The sequence below is a fragment of the Phoca vitulina genome, unplaced genomic scaffold (genome assembly GCF_004348235.1).
Source record: "Phoca vitulina isolate PV1807 unplaced genomic scaffold, GSC_HSeal_1.0 scaffold23, whole genome shotgun sequence".
NCBI lineage: Eukaryota > Metazoa > Chordata > Mammalia > Carnivora > Phocidae > Phoca > Phoca vitulina.
The window spans coordinates 21,362,645-21,387,265 of record NW_022589726.1 but is presented as its reverse complement, the minus strand read 5'-3'; the positions used below and the strand labels follow the sequence as shown (position 1 = coordinate 21,387,265).

The 24,621-nt window shown below is 50.8% G+C and overlaps 3 protein-coding genes across 4 annotated transcripts in view; all 3 read left to right on the top strand.

The window, feature by feature from the left end:
- The window catches only part of LOC116642618 (tubulin alpha chain-like), a 45,829-nt gene extending 42,364 nt beyond the window's left edge, over positions 1-3,465 (top strand). The window contains exon 6 of the mRNA XM_032421098.1: positions 3,444-3,465. Coding sequence (XP_032276989.1) covers positions 3,444-3,465 — 22 coding nt within the window. The remainder of the gene's footprint in view (positions 1-3,443) is intronic.
- Positions 3,466-8,157: 4,692 nt separating this feature from the next.
- PRPH (peripherin) lies at positions 8,158-11,819 on the top strand. Of its 2 annotated transcripts, none has more exons than XM_032420645.1 (9): positions 8,158-8,847; positions 9,241-9,301; positions 9,483-9,578; positions 9,978-10,145; positions 10,247-10,372; positions 10,462-10,682; positions 10,793-10,842; positions 11,090-11,169; positions 11,426-11,819. In XM_032420645.1, the coding sequence occupies exons 1-9, from the start codon at positions 8,306-8,308 to the stop codon at positions 11,486-11,488; spliced, it is 1,407 nt and encodes a 468-aa protein (XP_032276536.1). In that variant the 5' UTR covers positions 8,158-8,305; the 3' UTR covers positions 11,489-11,819. The 2 variants fall into 2 exon arrangements, with proteins under 2 accessions (XP_032276536.1, XP_032276535.1); XM_032420644.1 differs by having other exon boundaries at positions 11,423-11,819.
- Positions 11,820-21,202: 9,383 nt separating this feature from the next.
- On the top strand, positions 21,203-21,682 carry LOC116642526 (peptidyl-prolyl cis-trans isomerase A-like). Its single transcript, XM_032420995.1, has one exon. The coding sequence runs from the start codon at positions 21,203-21,205 to the stop codon at positions 21,680-21,682; it is 480 nt and encodes a 159-aa protein (XP_032276886.1).
- Positions 21,683-24,621: the final 2,939 nt, after the last annotated feature.

Genomic DNA, 24,621 nt, shown 5'->3' with positions numbered 1-24,621 from the left:
GATCCCAGGACCCTTGGATCATGACCTGAGCTGAAGGCAGACGCTTAACGACTGAGCCACCCAGGTGCCCCCTCCTCCTTCTTTATGTGCAAGTAATATTTTCTTTCTTCCTCTGGTTGCTAGTAACATTGTACATTTTTGGTGAAAGTTCACCCTGCCGCACTGAGAACTTCTAACAGACACTGACAATGGCCCTCTCTGGCCGGGAGCTGATGCACAGGCTCCCAAAGCGCAGGCCCGGCTGGGCCCGGCTGTCAGAGGAGTGTCTGCGTGGCCTGCAGGCAGGGCAGTTTGTAGGGTATCGGACTCCTTGAACTTGACTGTTCAGCTGTCACCAGGCCTCTCCCCACAGGAGGTAGGGCGAGATGGATGGCAGGGTGTCATGACTGCAGAAAGGAGCCTCCTGGCAGCTGGCCTGACGGGCAGGAGCCCCTGTCCTGCTCCTCCGAGGGGCGTGCATGTGCTCCAGCCTGCGCCTGCTTAGAGAGGGGGCAACCGGGGCTCCTCTAGCTGAGGCCATGAGCCAGGGCCCCCCCTCTTCACAGCCCGTGGAACTGTAAGTACCGCCTCCCACCACAGCGTCTTCTTTAGGAAAGTGGGGGAGGAGTGCCTGGTGCCCCAGAGTTTCCTGCTCTCCCGTTCCGCAGGACCAGACTAAAGGGCTCATAGACATGGTCTGGAGGAAGGGAGTCTGCCAGGTGGGTGGCATCAAGTCCACAGCCCCTCTTGGGCACTCTGGATCAACGGGGAGCTGGGGTGGAGGGAGGACATCACTGCCCTCCTTGGACTCCCTGACTGTGGTCCACTCTGAAAGTGGATCCTTCAGCTGCAGATGAGATCGCACGTATGTTCCAGCTCTGGTACCAGCCCAAGACAGGCTGCCCTGCTTTTCCCATCTCTTCCCCTCTCTGTATGGGGACTGCTGCTCCTTCTCATCCAGAGGATCTTGGCACATCACCCTGTGAAGGAAGAGCTTCAAGCTCCTGGGGAGCAGTGCTCTGAGACCCACCGTGATCTTTAAGAAATGTTTCTTTTATTCCTTGAGTCCCCTACTCAACAACCTATCTGCTTGGAAAAAATGTCAGGGATCATTTAAGCCTGAGATGCCAAGACACTTTACTCTTAAAGGTGCTCCTGTGGGCACCTGCCAAGAACAAGAACATTCCCTTACACAACCATATTCCCACCTTCACACCTAAAAACAGAATAATCATTCCACAGCATATAATACACAAATTATTACAGTAGCGCTTTCCCCCCCCCTTCAAATCCGGGACCCAATCTAGGTTTATACATTGCATTTAGTTGTTGTATATCTTGGTCTCTTTTTTGGTCTAGAACAACCTCCCACTGTAGTGGGTTGAGGAGTGGCCCATTAAAAAGATATGTCAACATCCGGGAACCTGTGAATGTGACTTTATTTGGAAGAAGGGTCTTTGCAAAATGTAGTTAAGGATCTTGATATCATCCTAGATTAACTGGGTCCCCAAATCCAATGACAAGTGTCTTTATAAGAAAGAAAAGAGAAGACCCAGACACAGAGGAGAAGGCCGTGTGAAGACAGAGGCAGAGATTAGAGATGCAGCCACAAGCCAAGGACCACCAGGAGCCACCAGAAGCTGGAAGAGGCAAGGAAGCCTTCTCTCCTAGAGCCTTTGGAGCTACGGGCCTGCCTACGTCTTGATTTTGGACTTCCAGCCTCTGAACCTGTGAGAATGAATTTCTGTTTTTTAAGCCACCAAGTTTGTGGTAATTTCTTATGACATCCTTAGGAAATTAATATGCCCACCTTTTAAAAAAAAATGACACTGACTTTTTTGGGGCCCCTGGGTGGCTCAGTCGGTTAAGCGTCTGCCTTCAGCTCAGGTCATGATCTCAGGGTCCTGGGATGGAGCCCCGCGTCGGGCTCCTTGCTCAGCGGGGAGCCTGCTTCTCCATCTCCCTCTGCCCCCCACCGCTTGTGCGGTCTCTCTCTCCCTCTCTCTCAAATAAATAACATCTTTAAAGAAAAATGACACAGACTTTTTAAAGAGTCTAGGAATTGTACTATAGGATGTCCCAATTCTGAAACTGTCTTCAGATTGACCTTTTAAAGTCATAAATCAGATCAAGTCATTCCCCTGCTTAAAACCCTCCAATGGCTTTTCATTGCATTAAAATAAAATAAGCTATAAACTCTTTACTCTGATTTACAAAGCCCTGCATGCCCTGACTCCTTCCCACACCTCTGACGTCACCTTGCCCTCTCTCCTCACCCACCTTGCTCTAGCCTCACCGACCTTTCTCTAACTCCTCAGACATGCCAGGCTCATCCCAGCCTTACCCCTATGCTCTGGCTCTTCCCTCTGCCCAGGTGACAACCAAATACAATTCTTGATCCTTGATCCCAGATTGGGGGAAATAGTTAGGAAGGACATTATTGGGACAATTGGGGGAATTCTAATAGGACTATTTATTAGATAATATTGTTCTATCAATGTTAAATTTCTTGAGTGGGTTAATAGTACTGTAGGAAAATATCTTTGTTCTTAGGAGATGCATGCTGAAGTATTTGGGGGTGAAATATCATGATGCCTGAATCTTAATTTCAATGGGATTGTGGCAAAATATTGACAACTGGTAAGTCCAGGAGAAAGGTATAGTGGTGTTTATAGCAGGCTTCTTTCAACTTTCTCTGGGTTTGAAACTCTCCAAAATAAAATGGGGAAAAAGATGGACAGTTTATTTATTTATTTTTTTTTAAAGATTTTATTTATTTATTTGACAGAGAGAGACACAGCGAGAAAGGGAACACAAGCAGGTGGAGTGGGAGAGGGAGAAGCAGGCTTCCCGCCAAGCAGGGAGCCCGATGCGGGGCTCGATCCCAGGACCCTGGGATCATGACCTGAGCCGAAGGCAGATGCTTAACCGACTGCGCCACCCAGGTGCCCCAAGATGGACAGTTTAAAGAAAAAAACTTAATCCTGGAATACTCAAATGTTCGTGTGCATTAAAAATCACCTAGGAAGTTTGTTAAAATGCGGATTCTAGAGATTCAGAAGACCTGGGTGGGGCTCTGGAATCTACTTTTTAACAGTCCCTCCGGTGACTCTCTCAAGTCCTCAGGCCACACAGTGAGAAGGAAAATTCACTTAGCATTCCATGTCCATAAGCTGCTCTCCTGTTCTCCAGCTGAGGGGTAGCTGATTGGAAAGGTCAGGAAGGCAGGTGGAGATGTGATTTTATGATGGGGCAGGACTGGAGATTGTGAACACAGTAGAAGATGAGGATGCTGGGGGTGGTGTTTGAAGGCAGAGAATAGATTTTGCCCTGCTTCCCTGGCTTTTTGCTTGGGGGTGGGAGCTGCTGGGGTGGTATAGAGGAGGTTCCTAGGAATCAGGGCTCTGAACTCCTAATACCAGTGTTGCTATTCTATTTTACACACCCTTATGAATTTTTCTCAGCTATAGAAAGAAGGTCCAATAATGGTGAATTCCCCAAATTTCAGTGTTCCAAGAACCTTGAGTCTTAGATGTATTCAGACTGCAGACATGTCATTCTAGCTTCTGACCAGAAGGTGGCAGCAACACATCTCTCTTTATTTTCCAGACCACCTATCATGGGAAAGATTTTTTTCAGGTGCCTCAGATTTCCCTTCAGTTTAACCAACATTTATTTGACCTAGATCCTATGCTATACTCCACAGCCACAAAGGTGACTAAGACCCGGTCCCTGCCCTCAAAGATCATATTGTCAGGGATGGGGGAGTCAGATATATAAACAGATTAGTGCTAGTTTTCTAGCTGTGTGACCTTGGGCAAGTTGCTTAACCTCTCTGGGCCTCAGTTTTTTCAACTGTAGAATGAGAATCATAATAGTACCTATGCTGTAGAGTGATTAGGAGTATTAAAAATAATAACATGTATAAAATGTATGCCACATAGGAAATGTTAGCTATTACTATACGATACAGTGAGAAAAATGATGGGATGGAAAAGATGCCCAGAGTGCCCCCTAACTGGGAGGAGTGGAGGCCCCAGAGGGAGATAATGGGGAAGGGATTCCACCCTGGTGCAGCCAGTCAGTCAGTGGGGACCCCGTGGCCGGGCCAGCCTGGGAGAGAACCCACTTTGAGAAGTGTGGAGCCGGAATCCTCCTGGCTGAGGCTCATCTTGGCTCCTACAGGGCCAGAGCCCAGAACATCAGAAGCTCCTGACCCATCAGGATGTGCCTTCCTGCAGAGGGAGCCCCTCTTAGCTTGCTGTGCAACCTCAGACAGGCAACTATGTCCCTCCAAGCCTTGAGTTCTACCTAAGTGTTGGGGAAGGAACCCGCAGAACCACGGGATGGTGCCGAGTTCCACATCTGGGCACCACGGAGAGTCGGCTGGATAGTCAGCCAGCACAGAGGAAGCAGGCCTTGGAGCTAGGGGTGTGAAGGGTGCACTAGGAAGGCAAAGAGATCTTGAGGATGACATTGGGCTATCCCCAGGATGTGGACTGGAGGTCGAGCCAGTCCTAGATCTCTGAAGGGCAGGGGGACCCCAGCTGACACTTCATTACAAGTAATCAGGGCTATGGCATGGGTCCTCTGTGTCTCAGTTTCCTCCCCATCACCCGGTAGGGGAAGAAGGCCATCAACAGTGCTGAGCACCTGCTATGAGCCTCATGCACAAGTAGTACACGAAGTACTTAGATCTCACTTACATGTCACAACACCCAGGGATGAAGGTGTCATTATCTCTATTTTACAGATGAAGAAATGGAAGCTCAGAGAGGACAAGTAAGTTGCCAAGGGTCACACAGCTCAGAAGTACCCAGGCTGGTGGCCTGATCTCTTCTCCCATGACCTTCTCCTTCATTTGACTTTAGCCTCCGTTGACCACTCCCTTAAAAACACCCTGGAAATCTTACCATTCATCAATACCCCAGCTCCAGAATCACAAATTCATGCATGTCACTCTCTGAAAACAACTTCCTACCCTCTCGGTGCCTCTTTCAATTCCCCTGTACTAGGACTGTTCTTTGGCCTTGCCTGGGAGGCCAGCTATGGACCTCTTTACTCTCCCAGTCTCCCACCCTCACCTGCCCACACACCCTTTCTTCATCCAGCTTTGAGTCCATGGCCTGTCGTTCAGTAGCACTTCCCAGTAAACTTCATTGCTCACCTTCCTTACAAACCCCTGAATGCATCTCATTGTCATTTTTCTCCAAGCCTTCACCGGAGCAGCTGGCTAATCCTTGTACAGCACATATTATGTGCCAAGCACTAAGTGCCTCACATATTATAACTCAGCTAATCCTCCAATACTATGAGGAAGGTACAAATCTTATTGCCCCATTTATGGATAAAGAAAATGGAGTGAACAGAGGTGAAATCACTCACCCAAACCCAAAAGCATACAGCTAATTAAATTGAGGAGCCATGATCACACCCAGGTGGTCTGTCCAGAGTCCATGTCTTCATCAGTACATTGGGGAAAGATCAGCCAGGCAGTCCTTGGCTCCTTCTGCCCTGGGTCCAGAACCGCTCTCAGCCACTAGCGGGGACAATGCAAGAGAAGTCCAGATCCTCACTGCATTCGGCAGCTGACTATATCACTTGGGAGATCAAGAATGATAATAGTAAAACTAACTTACATTTCAGCCATTATCATATGTGTCCTAAGTATTTAATCCTCCCCGCAACAGTATGAGGTAGAAGTTACGATTATCTACATTTTACTGGGGGACATGGGAGGACATTGTAACAAGCCTAAATTCCTACAACACGCAATGTTGGAGTCAGATGGGAAGCTTGGCAGCTGGATGCCCGAGCCCTGGCTCTTAACCGTGACCCTTTCCTACCTTTCTTCTGGCCCTTTCCTACCTTTCCTCCCGGCTCTTTCTGAATAAGGGGGAGGAGTCTTCTCTGACATGCTGGCTGGCCTGGTTCCCCCACCCAGGCCCCGACCTCACTCCCTCCCTCCACAGCTCCCTGAGCCCTGCTGAGGAGGCCCTGGTCCCCTCTCCTCTGAGGCACCGGGGTGGTGAGCTGGAAGCTTAAGCAGCGAAAGGCTGGGAGCTCCACCTGCAACTGCCTGGGCTCAGCCCAACGGGCCTCTACGCGACCCTCAAAGGCCCAGATCTACCAGCAGCGACCTATAAAGACAGAGCCTGGAAAGGACCAGCTCAGGCTCCCAGTTTGCTCCCCACGGACAGCAGACAGGGACGGGGCAGGGCCTGGGCTGGGGTCGATGGGGCTCCAGGCCAATGGCAGCTGGGGCTCAGAGCCTAGGGCTGTGGCACAAAGCACCAACGCTTCCCCAGCATCCACCCCCCCATACCCACACAGCCGCCAAGCCCTTACCCCCAGCCCAGGCTGGACCCCACCCCTCCCCACTCCTAGAAGTCAGGGGGACAGGCCCAGGTTTATCCATCCTGTCCCCTCTCTCCCATCCTCCCTCTTCCCATTCCCCTGGCAACCAAACCAGACCCATCAAGGAGAAGGACCTGGCAGCTGTGCAGGGAGAGACTAATGGCCCGGAAGGAAGGAGGGGCCTGGAGAGGAGACGTGAAGGAAGGCGGTAGGGATGTGAGCAGGCGGGCGTTGGCCCATCTCAGAGGACACACAAAGGAGGGGAGGTTCCTCTGCCCTGCAATGCTGAGGAGCTGGCTGGCCAAGGAGCCGCCCTCCTCACCCCCTCACCCAGAGATCCAGCCTGGAGTCCCAAACCTTCTTCCCCAGATGCCCAGCTCTAGTCCTCAGGGCCTGTCTGAGGTGGACCTGTCCGAGCTGGAAAGCCCTGGAGTCCCCAGCGGCGGCAGCCCCATGGCTCTTGGCAAACCCAACTGGCCTCAGCACCCTGGCTCCTGCAGACCACCTGAGCTGCCTCTGTCTGCTCCGGGGCGGCTTGTGCCTGAGTTCTGGAAGCCACAGACATGCAAAGGCCAGACATCAGCCCTCCTGATAACTGGGGTGGGGGAGGGCCGGAAGGGAGGTGCGCTTGCGTGTGTGTGATGTGTGTGCCTATCGGTGATGTAGGGCTATTGTGCATATGCATCTGTTTGTGTGCACGGGCTTGTGGATCTGCTTTGGGGCCCTCTCTCTCCTCTTTCAGTCCCTGGACCACCAGCGATGGGCGCTTTCTCTTTCCCCATCTCTTCCCCATCCAGCCCCACCCATCCCTGGGTACCTGAACTCCTCAATACTGGTAGCCGGTTCCTGCCAGTCCGTTCATCTCTCAGCCTTGGCAGCAGCTGCTGCCCTCAGCCCCCTCCCCTTCCTACCTCAGGAATCGCTTTGCTTCCCGTAAGGCCCATGACTGAGCAGCCGTTGGTTGGGGGAAGGGAGAATCCAGTAAAGCTGGACAGCCTACAACTGGCTCGTTCAGCTCAGCCTCTGGCCGGGCACAGACCTTCCGGAGTGGGACCCAGAGCTGGGCGCAGCCACCCTCAGCCCCCCCTGCTGGGCCCACCCTGTGGCAGCCCAGTGTAGGTCCAGGTTTGGGAGCTGTGTCTTTAAGGCTGAGCCATCAGCAGGCAACCCCCTGGCCAAGTGTCCGGAGGAGGGGGAGGGGAAATGGCCAGTCCATTAGCCGCAGAGCTGGCGCCAGGCAGCAGACCTCCACAGGGCCCTGGGGATTACGGAGGCATCAGCCCTTCCCCACCCCCCTTAGCTCCCTCACCCTCCTGTCCCTCATTTCTCCCTGGGTGTGGTAACAGAGGGGTAGCTGACAGCAGGTAAAATCAGGGCCTAGCCTTCAGGGGACACGTGGGGGCACAGGCCCTGGGGCCTAAGCCAGGCCAACTCTCCATCTGCCCGGGGCCACCTCCTCACCACTCAGGCGCCAGAAGCCTGCCCTATAACCTCCAGTCCTCCTATCCCCCCCCTTTTTCTTACTGATGTATAACTGACCTAACATTGTATTAATTTCAGGGGGACAATGTAATGACTCTACGTTTGTGCATCTCCGACTTTTACCAGCTCTCTCAGGCGGGAACCCCAGCTCCAGTCAGGCCCTCCCACCCTGGGCTCCCGCTGGAAGGTGCTGACCCCCATCCCAGGCCTGCCGGTGGTCGCCAGGCCCACTTCCCTCCCCGCCAGCAACAGGGGGAAGCAAGTAGGCAGGGTGCCAACAGCCTTGGCGGGAGGGTGCGGCTCTCCTGCTGCTCCGCAGGGGTGGGGCGGCCCCCTCCCCACATAGCCCCGCCGTCAGGCCAGTGGGAGGAGCTGCCCGTGCCCCCCCTGAGCCTGCAGGGCTATAAAGCCGCCTCGCAGCGGTCCGCAGCTCCCTCCCAGCTCCCGGACCAGCTCTGCCAGCGGTGACTGCCCATCCTCGGCCGCCATGAGCCACCCGTCGGGCCTCCGAGCCGGCGTCACTTCCACCTCCTACCGCCGCACCTTCGGGCCACCGCCCTCACTGTCCCCCGGGGCCTACTCCTATGCGTCCAGCTCCCGCTTCTCGAGCAGCCGCCTGCTGGGCTCGGCGTCCCCCGGCTCCTCCGTGCGCCTGGGCAGCTTCCGCGGCCCCCGGGCGGGCGCGGGCGCCCTCCTGCGCCTGCCCTCGGAGCGCCTCGACTTTTCCATGGCCGAGGCCCTGAACCAGGAGTTCCTGGCCACGCGCAGCAACGAGAAGCAGGAGCTGCAGGAGCTCAACGACCGCTTCGCCAACTTCATTGAGAAGGTGCGCTTCCTGGAGCAGCAGAACGCGGCCTTGCGCGGGGAGCTGAGCCAGGCCCGGGGCCAGGAGCCGGCGCGCGCCGACCAGCTGTGCCAGCAGGAGCTGCGCGAGCTGCGCAGGGAGCTAGAGCTGCTGGGCCGCGAGCGCGACCGGGTGCAGGTGGAGCGCGACGGGCTGGCGGAGGACGTGGCGGCGCTCAAGCAGAGGTCAGGGGGCAGGGCCGGGGCCGGGCGGCGGCCGTCGAGGCGGCTGCTCCTCGCTCGGCTCCCTGCGCGGCCAGCCGCCGGAGGGGGTGACTCCCCTCGTCTGCCCAGGCGCGTGCAGGGAGCAAGCTCGCCCGCGGGCTCTCACCGTCCCCCCCCCCCCACCAGCGTGCTGCCTCTCTGGGGAGGGGAGGGAGGAGCCGCTATGTCTGCCCTGTGTATAAAGGGGGTCCCCTCTCAGCTCCCAGCCCGTTAGAGACAAAGTCGGGCAGCTTGAAGACCCCTCCTTCCTCAGAGTCCTGGACGGTAGCAGCCTCTAACCTAGACCCTGGGCTGCGCGGGCTGATGCTTGGGCGGTGACCCTGCAGCTCGGCCTCTGCCCGTTCTGCTTGCCAGGTTGGAGGAGGAGACGCGCAAGCGGGAGGATGCGGAGCACAACCTCGTGCTCTTCCGCAAGGTGAGCCCGGGCCCCACGTCAGCGCAGTCTCCCCACGTCTACCCCCGCCTGCATCTAGGGGGACAAGTGTGGGCGCCAGGAGGCGACCAGAAGCCTCCAGAGACAGGCAGGGAGGGCCTGGCCCTTCCTCGGCCTGAGCAGTCCCTCCCTGCTCTTGAACCCCCACTGCCACCCCCTTAAGGACGTGGACGACGCCACCCTGTCCCGCCTGGAACTAGAGCGCAAGATTGAGTCTCTGATGGATGAGATTGAGTTCCTCAAGAAGCTACACGAGGAGGTAGGTGGGCCGAGTGTCAGTAGAGGCTTCGAAGGTTGCAGGTGGTCTCATTGGAGCTGAAAGGCAGGCGCTGGAGAAGACTGGCGAATGCGGCGGAGGACTCGCCCTAGGGAAGAGAAGTGAGATTCGCGGGGTAGACGCAGCCCCTCAACCCGCCCTCTACAGGTGGTTTGACTCCCACCCCTGCGCCACCTGGTGGCGAGCGGCGGAACTTCACCCCGTCGCTTGGCCGCCGGCTTGGAGCACACCGGGGCGCAGGACGCGCAGTCCTCTGTGCGCTGCACTCCCTGGCACCCCCTTCTGTTCATTCGAGTGTTTCTTCTCTTTTCTGTGCGTGAACTGCGCGGCCCGCATGGGATCCGCGCGGCAACCTCGACAACTTGTTGTCCTGGGCCGCAGGAGCTGCGAGACCTGCAGGTGAGCGTGGAGAGCCAGCAGGTGCAGCAGGTCGAGGTGGAGGCCACCGTGAAGCCTGAGCTGACGGCGGCGCTGAGGGACATCCGCGCGCAGTACGAGAGCATCGCGGCGAAGAACCTGCAGGAGGCAGAGGAGTGGTACAAGTCCAAGGTGCGAGAGCCCGGGAGGGCGAGGGAGGCTCTGGGCGAGCGGGGCGCTGCGGGGAGGGCGCGTGCCGTCAGCTCACGGCCCTGTTGCCTCGCACTCCGCAGTACGCCGACCTGTCCGACGCCGCCAACCGGAACCACGAGGCCCTGCGTCAGGCCAAGCAGGAGATGAACGAGTCCCGACGCCAGATACAGAGCCTGACTTGTGAGGTGGACGGGCTGCGCGGCACGGTGAGTACCGGGGTTCGCGCCCAGGCCCGGGGGGTGGGGGGCGCGGAGGATGAAGGCTGTTCCCCCAGTGACCCCCTGCTGCCCCCCAGAACGAGGCGCTGCTCAGACAGCTGCGGGAGCTAGAGGAGCACTTTGCCCTGGAGGCGGGCGGGTACCAGGCGGGTGCCGCGAGGCTCGAGGAGGAGCTGCGACAGCTAAAGGAGGAGATGGCCCGGCACCTGCGCGAGTACCAGGAGCTCCTCAACGTCAAGATGGCCCTGGACATCGAGATCGCCACCTACCGGAAGCTGCTGGAGGGCGAGGAGAGCAGGTGGGGGGCACGGCTGCTGGAGGGTGGGAGTGTAAGGGATGGGAGGGATTGGGTGTTCAGGGAAGGGGCGGGGCCCGGGCCCAGTCGCTGACCCCTTGCTTCGCTCCCAGGATCTCTGTGCCAGTCCATTCTTTTGCATCCTTAAGTATAAAGACGGCTGGTGAGTCTCCCACGCCTGGCTTCCAATCTGCCTGTCCCCTTGTCCGCTTCTGCCCTGACCAGACTCTTGCTATGTATGCCTCTGCTCAGGGATCGATTCTGTCCATGAACTACTGAGTCCTAGTCTATGCTCATGCCCTGCTCCTCATGCCCTGCCACTCCCCTTCCCTCATAGATGAGAGTGAGGGCTTAAAAGGAGAGAAACCGCAAGCCTCCTCTCTTCCACCCCTTCATCCTACCTTTTCCAGTGTCTGAGGTGGAGCCTCCTCAGGACAGCCACAGCAGGAAGATGGTTCTGATCAAGACCATTGAGACCCGGGATGGGGAGGTGAGATGGACCACTTGAGCCCAGGACCCCATCATTGCCCACATTATTTCTGAGCCCCAACCTGGCTGCCGCCGATTTTAGAGTATTGAGAGTTAGTGGTCTTTGGGGCTAGAGGGAGACAGGGAGATAGAGAAGGTGGATAGATAGTCAGGAGCCTCAGCTGGTTTTGCTGGAGAAGGAGACAGCATACCCCAAAGGAGAGCAAAGGAGGGTGGTGCTGAATGGTTTGTGCCCTTCACATGCCTTGCCCCAGCAGGTGGTGACTGAGTCCCAGAAGGAGCAGCGCAGTGAGCTGGACAAGTCTACTCACAGCTACTGAACCCATTGGTCCAGAGCTCCCTGACCCTGCCCTAGGCCTGCTCCAAGTCCCAGACCCCAACACCTGTACGGAATTAGTCCTCTCGGCTCTGCATGTGTCTAAGGGATGGCACAAGTCACCCCTTCCCTGCCCTGTGGCCAAGCCCTACCCAGCCAGCAGTCCCTGGCCCTTCTCTCCCTGCCCTGACACATATATATGACCTGTGTGTTCCCCTTATTGAGTCCTAGTAAGAGGCCGGCGATCCCCAGATCTGTTCTCCTCCTGCCATTATCCCATGACCAGTGGAGCGGGCCAGGGTCTGAGTTTCACTTTTGAATCAAATAAAACTGCTGTCAAGAGAAACGTCTCCAGTGCGTTTGTGTCTGTGGAAGTGGGGGTGCCTGTGGGGAGGGGGCTCAGCAGTATTTTCCCCTTGTCTCTAGTCTTTTTTTTTTTTAAGATTTTATTTATTTGACACAGAGAGAGGGAACACAAGCAGGGGGAGTGGGAGAGGGAGAAGCAGGCTTCCCGCTGAGCAGGGAGCCCGATGCGGGGCTCGATCCCAGGACCCTGGGATCATGACCTGAGCCGAAGGCAGACACTTAATGACCCAGGTGCCCCGTCTCTAGTCATTTCTTTTCTGCATCCTGTATCTTGGCATCTATGACTCCTATCTATCCTTCTCCTAGTTCTACATCCACTCCTTCTCAACTTCTGTTACGGCGGCCCTGAATGCCCAGGTGCCTTCTGGATGTGCCGTAGGCCCCTCAAACTCAACATGTCCAAAACAGAGTTCCTCATTTCCCTCTGCACCTGCGATCATGTTCTTCCTTTGGGGTTCCCCACTCTAGAAGAAGGCACCACTAAGGACTTCTGCTGCCAAATTAGAACACCTCATCTTCTACTCCTTTCTTTTCTTACCCCTCCAATTCTGTTAATTCTACTTCTTAATTCTTTCAAGTCTGTCTTGTTCTCCCCATCTCCACTGCCACCACCCTAGTTCGGGCCACCATCATCGTTTGCCTGGGTTCACTATCTCCCTCAGTGAGGTCTTGCCCTTGGCCTTGCCCTGCCACCCACCTAAACCTACTTGACACACTTGGCTAGCAAATCAGATTCTGCCACCCTCACTCTCCACCCTGCTTGAAAATGTCCACTTCTACAATGCCCTCCAACTCTATTCCATCCTACCCTTGCCTTCAAGTCAAGTCTGAGTTTGTTTAAAATGATCTTTTTCAGTCAATTATTGTGCTACATGCAGGGAGTAAGCCAGGGTCCCCGCTCTCAAGGAGTTCCCAGTCTGGGGTAGGGGCGAGGGACTGACAAGCAGGTCATTACGGCCTTGTGAAGAGCACTGTGACTGGGAAAGATGACCTTGTGGGGACACGAAGAGCGTCTAACCCAGGCTTGCGGTAAATGTCCCCCCCATCATGCTGAGCACTGAAACGAGCAGGAGTTATTCAGGTAAAGCAGGGAGAGGAGGAGGCCTTTCTAGATAGATAAGTCAGGAGGTGAGACAGAGCCAGTTTTTGAACTGGAAGTACCTCTATCATTCTGCAATGAAGGACAGAAAGGAGGAATGGCCCTGAGGTTGCAAAGATGACATGAGGGCTAGGTCATGCAGGACCTCACGTGCCATATGAAGGCTTTCTCCGAATGCATCCTAAGGAAAAGGGAAAAAAACATGGTTTCATCAGGAGGGTGAAGCATTCAGATTTGCATTTTAGAAAGATCACTCTGGCTGTGGTGTGCAGAAGCCATTAGGAGGCGGAGAACCAGGTCAGAGGCTGTTGCAGGGGAACAGGCAAGAGGTGATAGTGAGCAGAGAAGTGGGTGGATTTGAGAAATATTCAGGGCGGAGGGACTCTGCTACACCCAAGGAAACATTGCCACTGGGGGCAGGAGGGAAATAAATAGCAGAGATGACTGAAGGTTTTGGCTTGAGTCAGGCAGATGGTGGATCTTTCACAGAAGACTAGAGGAGGGGGAGGAGGGGGCCCAGACAACAGTCCGTTTTAGGCCTACTGAGTGTGAGATGTTATGGAACAGCCAAGAGGAAGACCTGGCAGGCAGGTGGATCCAGAGGTCTGGAGTTCAGGTGTGATGGGATATTTTGAGATACTGAATCAGGATGCTATCTGCTACAAGTAACATAATACCTCATTTTTTAAGAAAAAGAAAGAAATAGGGGCTCCTGGGTGGCTCAGTCGTTAAGTGTCTGCCTTCAGCTCAGGTCATGATCCAAGGGTCCTGGGATCGAGCCCCACATCGGGCTCCCTGCTCGGCAGGAAGCCTGCTTCTCCCTCTCCCACTCCCCCTGCTTGTGTACCCTCTCTCGCTCTCTCTCTCTCTCTGTCAAATAAATAAATAAAATCCTAAAAAAAAAAAAAAAAAAAGGAAAAAAGAAAAAGAAAGAAATAGCTCATGTAACAAGGAGCCAGAGGTAGGCAGGCTCTGAGGGCTGTTGATTCAGTAGTTCAATGATGTCATCAAGGACTTAGATTCTGTCCAAGGTTCTACTCAGCTTTCCTCCTTGAAGCTTTGTCCTTGGGATAGTTCTCATGGTCTCAAGATGGCTGCCAGCAGCTACTGGGTGATGCTTCCCTCTTCACATCCAGTGGAGGAAAGAGAAAAACCTCCTCCAGGGTGTGAGATACAGTCCTTTCCTTTAGACTGTCCGGCTAAGGCCATTGGTGTGCCCAATCCTGGAGTAGTAACAGTTGCCAGGGAAAGCTACTGACTGACTTGGGCTAATCATCTGATACGGAGTGGACACTGAGAATCAACCACAGTGTCCACTGCAGATATTGTGCAGGCTTCCCACCACCATTGCCCTCCACACACGGGCGCATATATACACACATTGTTTATACCTCTTGCTTTCTCTCCCTTTCATTCAGTGGCACTTATTACCTCACAGGAGAAATATTACTACAGAAAAACAGACAAAAGCTTTGGCGTGGCCTTGGGAAGGCAAGAGAAAGCTTTCAAGTGGGAAGGGGCAACCGCACCAGAGGATGCAGGGAGCATGGGTTAGATAACAGAAAATCTGGGCTCTATCAACAAGGAAGATGTTAACAGACCTCAGGAAGGGCCCCCTCAGGGCAGGGCAGGGCAGGGCCGGAGACAAAACACTGCCACTTGAAGAGTGAACCCAGGTGAGGGAGTGGAGAGCTGACTACTCTCGAGATACTTGAGGAAAGCAAAGAAAGAACCAGAGCAAAGGAAGACCTGCATTTGAGAAGTGAAATTTTGGAGAAAGGCGAAACTAGACCAGTAATTTTCAAACAATGGGTCATGAAACATTGTGATATAAATTACTGGGTCAAAACCAACATTTAAAAAGAAAAAGAGGGGCGCCTGAGTGGCTCAGTCGTTAAGCGTCTGCCTTTGGCTCAGGTCATGATCCCGGGGTCCTGGGATCGAGCCCCACATCGGGCTCCCTGCTCGGCGGGAAGCCTGCTTCTCCCTCTCCCACTCCCCCTGCTTGTGTTCCCTCTCTCGCTGTCTCTCTGTCAAATAAATAAATAAAATCTTTATTAAAAAATAAAAAGAAAAAGAATAGAAAGTGTTAGGGTGTGGTGAAAACTTTCAATGTATTTATATACATGTGTATTGGCTTGTCATATAAAATACATTTTTTTTATCTTGGATTGTGGCAAAAAAAAAAAAAAATTGAAAAAAAAACCCCATACTTGAACATGTTAAAATGCTGGGGAGAATTAGAAAGAATCAAATTGTCATGGGTGGATCCAGCCATCTATTGAAATGACACAAACTCAGACTTGGCTATGATTGAAGAGTTTTAGGAAAACTCCAAATCCAATTCTAACCAAGGGGGATCAGATGTTAACCTCAGGAAGACAGGGCTGGGATTTGATCGTAATTAAGAAAGCTTACACCACATTGATTTTATTGTACTCAGCTTGCGGGAAGCACGGAGATAGTTCCCATGACATCTATAAGAAGGTCATCTCAAGAGCAAGGAGGTGGCCACATTTATTTAGTAGTTCCTAGAAGGAACCCGATGTGGTGGGCACGTGGGCAGGTGTCCTGGACCCCAGGGAGGTGCCTACTATGGTAGCCGGGATGATTCCCTAGGGGCCACCTGCAGTGGGTGGAAGGAGCTCATTATCTGCATTGCAAAGAACAGAGACTAACCAGACATCTCAGGCAAAGGGGAGTGAATTGTGAGCTTACACCTGGAAATAAGGGGACTGAGGATTGCAGCTGCCTGGGGTGGAGTGGGAATGGCTTCCAGGAACCCAGAAACGGGTGGGTGACCTGGCCTCCCAGGAAGAATGGACTCTCTGCAGCCCTCCAGGCCCCACCGAGCCTGAGAAGTGACAGGCCCCTCACCCGCAGACGCACACTGCTCCCTGATGGAGGCTTCTACTGCTTCTGTGGCTCCTGTCACCATGAGCAAATGACCTCATCCTCCACCCCGGCTTTTGCTTCTCATAGTCCTTCTTACTTATGGCTTCAATTGTCCTCTGGCTTCCAGGGCCTAATAGCCATTGTCTGCTGACTTCTAGGGCTTTCTTTGGTTCTGCTTTCATTTCCTTTCACAGAAGATGCCCACTTTACTAGCCTTAGCAGATTAATTGACATTTCCCATATCCTCTGCGAGACAGACCAACACATGTCCAAAACACTGAGCTCTTGGGGCGGACAGGCTGCTCTCGCCCCCCGTGTACTTCCACTCCCACTGATGAACAGATGTGGATAAATGCGGAACCATTGTTGGCTGTATTTGTTCCTAAACCTGTTTTGTTACATAATCCCACAGTTTCAGCAAATGTTTTTTTAAACTCATCAAAGAATGTGGAAAGTACCATTTTAATTTTAACAGATAGCATGGTGATTAAGAATCTGCATTTAAATCTTGGATCTTTACTCACTAGATGCACGAAAGGTCTACCTACTATCTTTCTCCGGGAAAGATACTTGGCCTCTCTTTGCCTCAGTTTCCTCATCTGTAAAATGGAGACAATTGTAGCAAGCTACTTCACAGGATTGTGAAGAATAAATGAGATGATTCATGCAGGGTTGAGTGGTCTTGGCTATCCCGTAGGCAGGAGAATGAGGGGACATGGTTCAGAATATGGCCTCCCAGATGGCTTCCCTGAGCAGGGTGGCCTGGGAGATCATAAATTATAAACCAAGGATTGCAGTTGAGTTATTCTTCCACAGTATAAACATCAGAGGTTTTTTTCCGTTTCAAGAGGACAGCTTGAGCATGTCCTGAAGCTTCTCTTCATACTGTATTAATTTCCTATTACTGTTGCAACAAATTACCACAAACATAGTGGCTTAAAACAACAAATTTATTATCTTCCAGTGCTGGCAGTTAGAAGTCTAAAATGGGATGACAGATCTGTGTTCCTGCTAGAAGCTCTAGAGAAGCCTTATTCAACTTCTAAAGACTGTCCACATTCAGTGGCCTGTGACCTTTTCCATCTTCAAAGCCAGGGACCCCATCACTGATCTCTGCTTGCCTCTGGTAAAGATCCTTGTCATTACATTGGGCACATTTAGACAATCCAGCTTAATCTCCCCATCTCAAAACCTTTAACTTATGCCATTAACGTCCCTTTGCCATGTAAGAAAATAGTCACAGGTTCTGGGCATTGGGATGCAGACAGGGGAAGGCATTGTTACACTTACCACGGTTCTGCCCTCTGGTCTCCAAAGATGCATGTTGGTCTCATCTACAAAATATATTCACCCCATTTAGGGTCCCCCAAAGTCTCAACCCATTACAGCATCAGCTGAAGGGCAAACTCTCATCTAGATGTCATCAGCTCAGAAGGCTCAAATCTCATCACTTAAACCACCTACATTAGGTGTGGGTGAGGCTCTGGGTATAATGGATCCTGGGGGGTGGGGAATCTCCTCTCCCTCCATGGACTTGTGACACTAGAAAACAAGTTATCTGTTCCTAAGATACACCGGTGGGACAGGCAGAAGGTAAGGTAGCCAGACATTCCCATCCAGAAAGGGAGAACTGGAAAGGAAAAAAGGGGTTGCAAAAGAAATTTAAAATCCACCTGGCAAAACCACGGAGGGTTGCAAGGCCTAGGCATGCTCTTCTGTGGCTCCTGGCCCCGCTTCCCGGCCTCACTGTCTGGCCTGGGAATCAGCCTTCCTCTCTCTTGTGTGTTTTCAGCTCTTCGTTTCCCGGTTGTACAGTCTGGGGGGGGGGCGTCTCACAGCTTTCTTCCATTTTACCCTTTGTCTGGCTCTTTCAGGACAAACTGGTAGGGTCTCTGTTTGCAAGACAGTCTCAGGAACCATGGGGGTGTCCGGTATATGGCTCTGGGATTTACTCCACTAGACAAGAGGTGCCTCCACAGATCTTTTTAGACAATCCCATTTCTCTGCTTGGTTTCTGCTGACATGGCTGAGGACATCCCTGGGTCACATGGCTAATCTGTCCAAAGGGGCCTTCATGGGATTGAGTACTCTGACCTCTGATCCTTCCTAGGCACTAGCAAAAGATTGTCCAGGTACATCCTCAGATTTCTCCTCAGAGCACACTTTCCTGACAGCGAATGGCCTAATTTTAGCATTGTTTGCAATCTGGGTGGGCTGAAAATTTCTAAAATACCAAGTTCTGATGCCTTTTCTGCCTCTTTCCTCTCATATTTTACTATAAACAAGCAAGAAAAAAAATCGAGCCACACCTTCAACACCCGGCCACGCAGATAAATACCCCCGTTCACCCTCACAAATTCTGCTTTCCACGTAACTGTGAAACACAATTCTGCTAAGCTTTCTGCTACTATATAAAAAATATCTCCTTCCCTCCATCTATCAATAACATATTCCTCATTTCCTTTTGAGCCCTTGATGTCAGCAGCATCTTTATTTTTTTATTTTTATTTTTTTTAAAGATTTTATTTATTTATTTGACAGAGAGAGAGACAGAGAGAGAGAGAACACAAGCAGGGAGAGTGGAGAGGGAGAAGCAGGCTCTCCGCAGAGCAGGGAGCCTGATGCGGGGCTCGATCCCAGGATCCTGGGATCATGACCTGAGCTGAAGGCCGACGCCCAACGACTGAGCCACCCAGGCGCCCCGCCAGCAGCATCTTTAACATCCGTATTTCTCCCAACTGTCTGTGGGGATTTAGGTATTCTGGACCGTGCTCCCTCACTCCCCTCCGAGCCCTCACTAGCAAACTGTAACATTCCTATTTCTACTAACAGTCTCTTCAAGGCAAGCTAGGTAGGCTTTTCCTATCATCCTCCTCAAAGTTATTCCAGACTCTATCCGTTACCTAATTCCAAAGCCACGTCCACATTTTTAGGTCTTTGTTACAACAGCACCCATTTCCAGGTACCAAAACCCGCATCGGTCAGAGTTCAACCAGAGAAGCAGAACCAGCAGGAGATACGTGTTAAGAGATCTATTGCAGGGAACTAGATCACACGACTGTGGGGGCTTGCTGGGCAAGTTCAAACCCTGGAGGGCGGGCCAGGAGGCAGAGCGGGCTGCCGGCGTCCCGCACAGGTGGAAACTGCTGCCCACAGGTGGAGCCCCCTGTTCGTCAAGGAAGCCCCAGCTCCTCCCCGGAAGGCCTGTCAGCGGATCCAATCAGGCTCACCCAGCTGATCCAGGATAATCTCCCTTCAAGTTCGCTGATTGTGGATTTTAATCACATCTATAAACCTTCACAACAATGCCTACCTTCGTGTTTGGGGACCGTAGCCCAGCCAGGTCAACACATAAAACTGACCATCGAACATCCAAATCCCTAGAAATGACAGAAAACATATATCAACAAATTAACAAATACTTAGCCACACCCTAAAACAAACAAACAAAAAGCATTCTTAGTGGTCCAGGAATCAAGAAATCAAGATAATTCTTTTTCCCCCCAAAGGTCCTGTTTTATTGTTCTCAGTATAGTCCCAGACGTCCTCAAAGAATGAAAACCAGGTACTCCAACAAAAAACTGAACATGTGTGTTCATAGCAGCACCATTCATAAGTGCAAATCGTGGAAAAAAATGAGAATGTTCATCAGTGGATGAATGTATAAACAAAATGTGGTCTATCCACACGATGGACTAGTATTCAGCTATAAAAAGGAAAGGAGCCCTTAAATACACCACAAAAGGGACAGAGGAATATATATATATTCCTGGGGTGTAGGGGCCAGATAGAAGAGGCAGGGCTCTGAGTTGGTTAGTTTGTGTATTGAAGGCATGCCCCTGGCTGAGTCCTCTGCTAGCTGTTAAGAGCCAGCTAGCCCTGGAAAGGCAGCCTCTTTCTAGTTTTATGTTATTTATTCATTTATTCTTAGTTTTATGTTTTTTTATTTCTTTTTTAGGATGTCAAAACACTATGATATACAGAAAATTAAATATATATATAGATATACACATGCACACACAGAGTTGATCCCACACAGTCAAAAATCCATGTATAACTTTTGACTCTCCAAAAACCTAACTACTAAGAGCCTGCTGTTGACCAGAAGCCTTGCTGATAATATAAACAGTCAATTAATACATATTTTGTATGTATTGCTTTATATATATTATCATAGATTGTATTCTCACAATAAAGTAAGCTAGAGAAAAGAAAAGGTTATTAAGGAAACCATAAGGAAAAGAAAATGCATTTATAGTACTGTACTGTTTTTGTTTTTTTAAGATTTCATGTATTTATTTGACAGGAGAGAGAGAGAGAGAGCACGAGCAGGGGGAGCAGCAGGCAGAAGGAGAGGGAGAAGCAGGCTCTCCGCTGAATAGAGAGCCCAGTGTGGACTCCATCCCAGGACCCTGAGATCATGACCTGAGCCGAAGGCAGATGCTCAACCAGCTGAGCCAACCAGGCGCCCCAGTACTGTACTGTTTTTATTGAAAAAAATCCATGTATAAGTGGACTCGCACAGTTCAAATCCATGCTGTTTGAGGGCCAGTGGTATATACACATATGTACAATACCCAGGTCATCTGAAGAATTCCAGAATGCTCCTATTGAAGATTAAATTAGGGATGCATGGCTCCAAAACTTACAAAGGGATAAATGGAAAATATAAAAGAAAAGTTAAAAACTGGATAATAGATGCAGAAATGCCTAAATCTGTCCAACAGGAGTTTGAGTGGGAGAGAATAAAATAAACTTGTAGTTCCCAAACTTCAGCATGTATACAAATCACGTGAGGATCTTATTAGAATGCAGATTCTGTTTCAGTGGGTCTGGGTGGGCAGTGCGGCCAAGCCATGAACCAGACTTTAATAAAAATTCTCCAGTGCAAAAGATAGGTGTAATTGCAAAGCCCTTCAAGTGCTCCTTTGGATAAATCAAAACACATACCAGGACATGTTACAGTTAGATTTCAGGACTCTCAGACCCGCTCCAGCCCCACTGAATCGGAATCTGCATTTTAAGTCTCAGGACATCAACAATAAAGAGAAAATTCCAAAAGCTCACAGAGAATGCCTACAAAGGAATAAGGATCATGGTGACATCAGACTTCTCATCAGAAACACAAGACACAAGAAGATGACAGAGAAATATTGCACACTGAGAAATTGTCTCAAACCTAGAATTCTATCCTCAAAGTATCAATGATTTGATGAAATTTTAAGACGAAGAATTCAGAATTTTATCACCCACATATTCTCTCTGATAGAATCTTTAGAGGAGATACTCCAGATAAGAAGTTAAAAAACGAAGCAGTAGGGCAGACACGGCAGCCCTGAGCACCCACACAGCCTGGCCATGGTCAAACCCACCGTCTTCTTCCACATCGCCCTGGGCCACCGGCCCTTGAGCTTCGTTTCCTTCCAGCTGTTTGCAGACAAAGTTCCCAAGACAGCAGAAGACTTTTGTGCTCTGAGCACTGGGGAGAAAGGATTTGGTTCTAAAGGTCCCTGCTTTCACAGGATTATTCGGGGATTTCTGTGCCACGGTGGTGACGTCACACGCCATCATGGCACTGGCGGCAAGTCCAACTATGAGGAGAAATCTGAGGATGAGAATTTCATCCTGAAGCGCTCGGGGCCTGGCATCTTGTCCATGACACCTGCTGGATCCAACACAAATTGTTCCCAGTTTTTCATCTGCACTGCCAACACTGAGTGGTTACCCAGCAAGCATGTGGTCTTTGGCAAGGTGAAGGACGACATGAATATTATGGAAGCCATGGAGCACTTTGGGCCCAGGAATGGCAAGACCAGCAAAAAAAATCACCATTGCTAACTGCGGACAAATCTAATAAATTTGACTTGTGTTTATCTTAACTACCAGACTATTCCTTCTGTAGCTCAGGAGAGCACCCCTTCACCCCTATCTGCTCAAAGTATTCTATAATCTTCATGCTCTCGCTGCAGTTCTGTGGGTTCCATATTTTCCTTGCTCCCCTCCAAGTCTAGCTGGATTGCAGAGTTAGTTTATGATTATGACATAAAAACTAAACAACAACAAAAAATGAAAAAGTAGGAAAAAGTAGTCATGGAAGAAAGTGGTGGGATATGAGAAGCGAGGATAATAAAAAGAAAAAGTACTAAAACTTATTAAATCTAAATAAATAATAATTATAAAATCAAAATATTTTCTTTTTTTTTTAAGATTTTATTTATTTATTTGACAGAGAGAGACACAGCGAGAGAGGGAACACAAGCAGGGGGAGTGGGAGAGGGAGAAGCAGGCTTCCCGCTGAGCAGGGAGCCTGATGCGGGGCTCGATCCCAGGACCCCGGGGATCATGACCTGAGCCGAAGGCAGACGCTTAACGACTGAGCCACCCAGGCGCCCCTAAAATCAAAATATTTTCAAGATAAGACAAAAACAAAAGCCATAAGGGTCATCTTGTGTGGATACTTAGAGCTACCTGCCTGTCCTCCATCTGTCTATCTATCCAGTCATCATTTCTGCAAATATCTGTTGTGCACCTGCTCCGTATCAGGTCATATGCCAGGTATGGGACAAGGTTGCCCTGTGGGTACAAAGATGACCCAAATAAACTGTTCGCTCATGGAGGTTACAGTTCAGTGGAAAAGACTGATAATAGTAAGCAGGCAATTAAATATATACTTAGAAATTGGAAATGCCATAAAGGAAAAGAACAAGGCACTGTGAGAGAGAATAATAGTGAAAGGAATAACAGGGAAGACCTTTCTGAGGAAGTGAGAGGGAAAAATAGAATCCCAATAATGGTTAAAAATGATAGTAGCTGACATTTATTGAGTGCTTACTCAATAAATTACTTTTCGAGAATTAACTCATTTAATCCTCAGAACAATCTATTAGACAGACACAATTATTATCCACATTTCATAGGTGAGGAAATTTATAGACGAAGCAACCTGTTCCAAGTTCACGTAGCTGGTAAGGAGGAGATGGGGTGTGAACCCAGGCGGCGTAACTTCGGACGCTGGACTCTGTGCCGAGGTCGGGAAGGAGTCAGCCAGCTTGGGAAGATGCCCTAAGTGTCCAGAAAGAGCTCCCAGTGTTCGAGGAACTAAAGAAAAGCTAGTGGTGGCAGATACTGCTACCTGTCCTCTAAAACTGTTTTCCCTTCCAGCACAGTCATAAAAAGATCAGAGGGCACCTCACTGCTGAGAATAAAGGCCGTATTTCCCAGCTTCCCGGAAAGCTAGGCTGGCCATGTGACTACGTTCTGGCCAATAGGATGCGAGCATAAGTATCACGTGGCAAACGGCGCCCCTCGTCCTGAGGGCCGGCTGGCGAGAGCCGCTTACCCCCTTCTTTGTTCCTTCCTGCGGCCTGTTGTCTGTTGCTCACATGCTGCCACCCGGAGCCTGAGGATGAGGGCCACACCCCGGGGTGACAGAGTAGTAAGCTGGAAGAAGCTGCCATACTAGCCCCGGACGGCATACTATTGGCATTGTAAAATTATTATTAATCATTGTTATTTTTTAGAGTAGTTTCGGGTTTTGGCAAATTGAGGAGAAAGTACCGAGAGTTCACATTACACCTCCTGGCTTAATCAGCTCAGGCTACCAAAACAAATACTATAGACTGGGTGGCTTAAACAATACCGGTCCAGAGGTGAGAAGTCCAAGTTCAAGGCGCCATCGTGGTTGATTTGTGATTAGGGTTCTTTTCCTGGATGTAGACAGCTACCTTCTCAGTGTGTCCTCACGTGAGGGTGGTGGGGAGCAAGTTCTTCGGTGTCTCTTCTTACAAGGGCCCTAATCCCTCCATGAGGACCCCAGCCTTATGACTTCATGTAAACCTAATGATCTCCCAAAGACCACGTCTCCAGATACCATCACACTGGGGCAAGGTCTTCCACATAGGAATTTGGCAGGGTGGTGGGATGCGACAATTCAGTCCATAGCACTCCCTGTCCCCACACACAGACAACCCCCACTATCATCCTGTACCACAGTGTTCTATTGGATTTTTAAGTAAAGTATAAATAAGTAAATCTATATCTCATTTAAGCCACTGTTGAGTGGGGTTTATCCTAACTGATCCAGCCATATGGAGAGGAGGCAGGGGAGGACATCATGCAGGGCCTTGGAAGCCAAAATACTCTGGGAGATCTGGTCGATTCTGACTGCAACTGCAAAGGACTCTTTAGAATGAGTGGTTACGTTTCTTTTTCTCAAGAAGAAATGGAATTGACAAATTATCACTATGGTTACTAGATTAAGGTCTCTCTAGTCCAAGAAATAATTTATACATTTTATAGCACACAACAAAATTCTTTTTTTGAAAAGATTTTATTTATTCATTTGAGAGAGAGAGCACATACAGAGGGAGAGGCAGAGGGAGAAGCAGACTCCCTGCTGAGCTGGGAGCCCAACATGGGGCTGAATCCCAGGACCTGGAGATCATGACCTGAGCCGAAGGCAGAAGCTTAGCCATCTGAGCCACCCAGGTGCCCCCACACAACAAAATTCTTCTATCTGTTTGCTCAGAGTTGTATGCTTGCTACTTTATTTTTTTATTTTTTAAAAAGATTTTATTTACTTATTTGAGAGAGAGAGAGAACACAAGCAGGGGGAGGAGTAGGAGGAGAGGGACAAGCAGACTCCCCCTTGAGCAAGGAGCCCATGTGGAACGATCTCAGGACCCCTGGATCATGACCTGAACCAAAGGCAGACACTTAACCAACAGAGCCACCCAGGGGCCCCATATGCTTGCTACTTTAAAAGTTTGTCAGTGGGG

Coding starts and splice junctions, on each gene's coding strand:
- PRPH (XM_032420644.1), top strand. CDS start 8,306: ATGAGCCACCCGTCGGGCCTCCGAGCCGGCGTCACTTCCACCTCCTAC. Junction 9,302..9,482: donor ACCTCGTGCTCTTCCGCAAG/GTGAGCCCGGGC, acceptor CACCCCCTTAAG/GACGTGGACGACGCCACCCT. Junction 10,373..10,461: donor TGGACGGGCTGCGCGGCACG/GTGAGTACCGGG, acceptor GCTGCCCCCCAG/AACGAGGCGCTGCTCAGACA.
- LOC116642526 (XM_032420995.1), top strand. CDS start 21,203: ATGGTCAAACCCACCGTCTTCTTCCACATCGCCCTGGGCCACCGGCCC.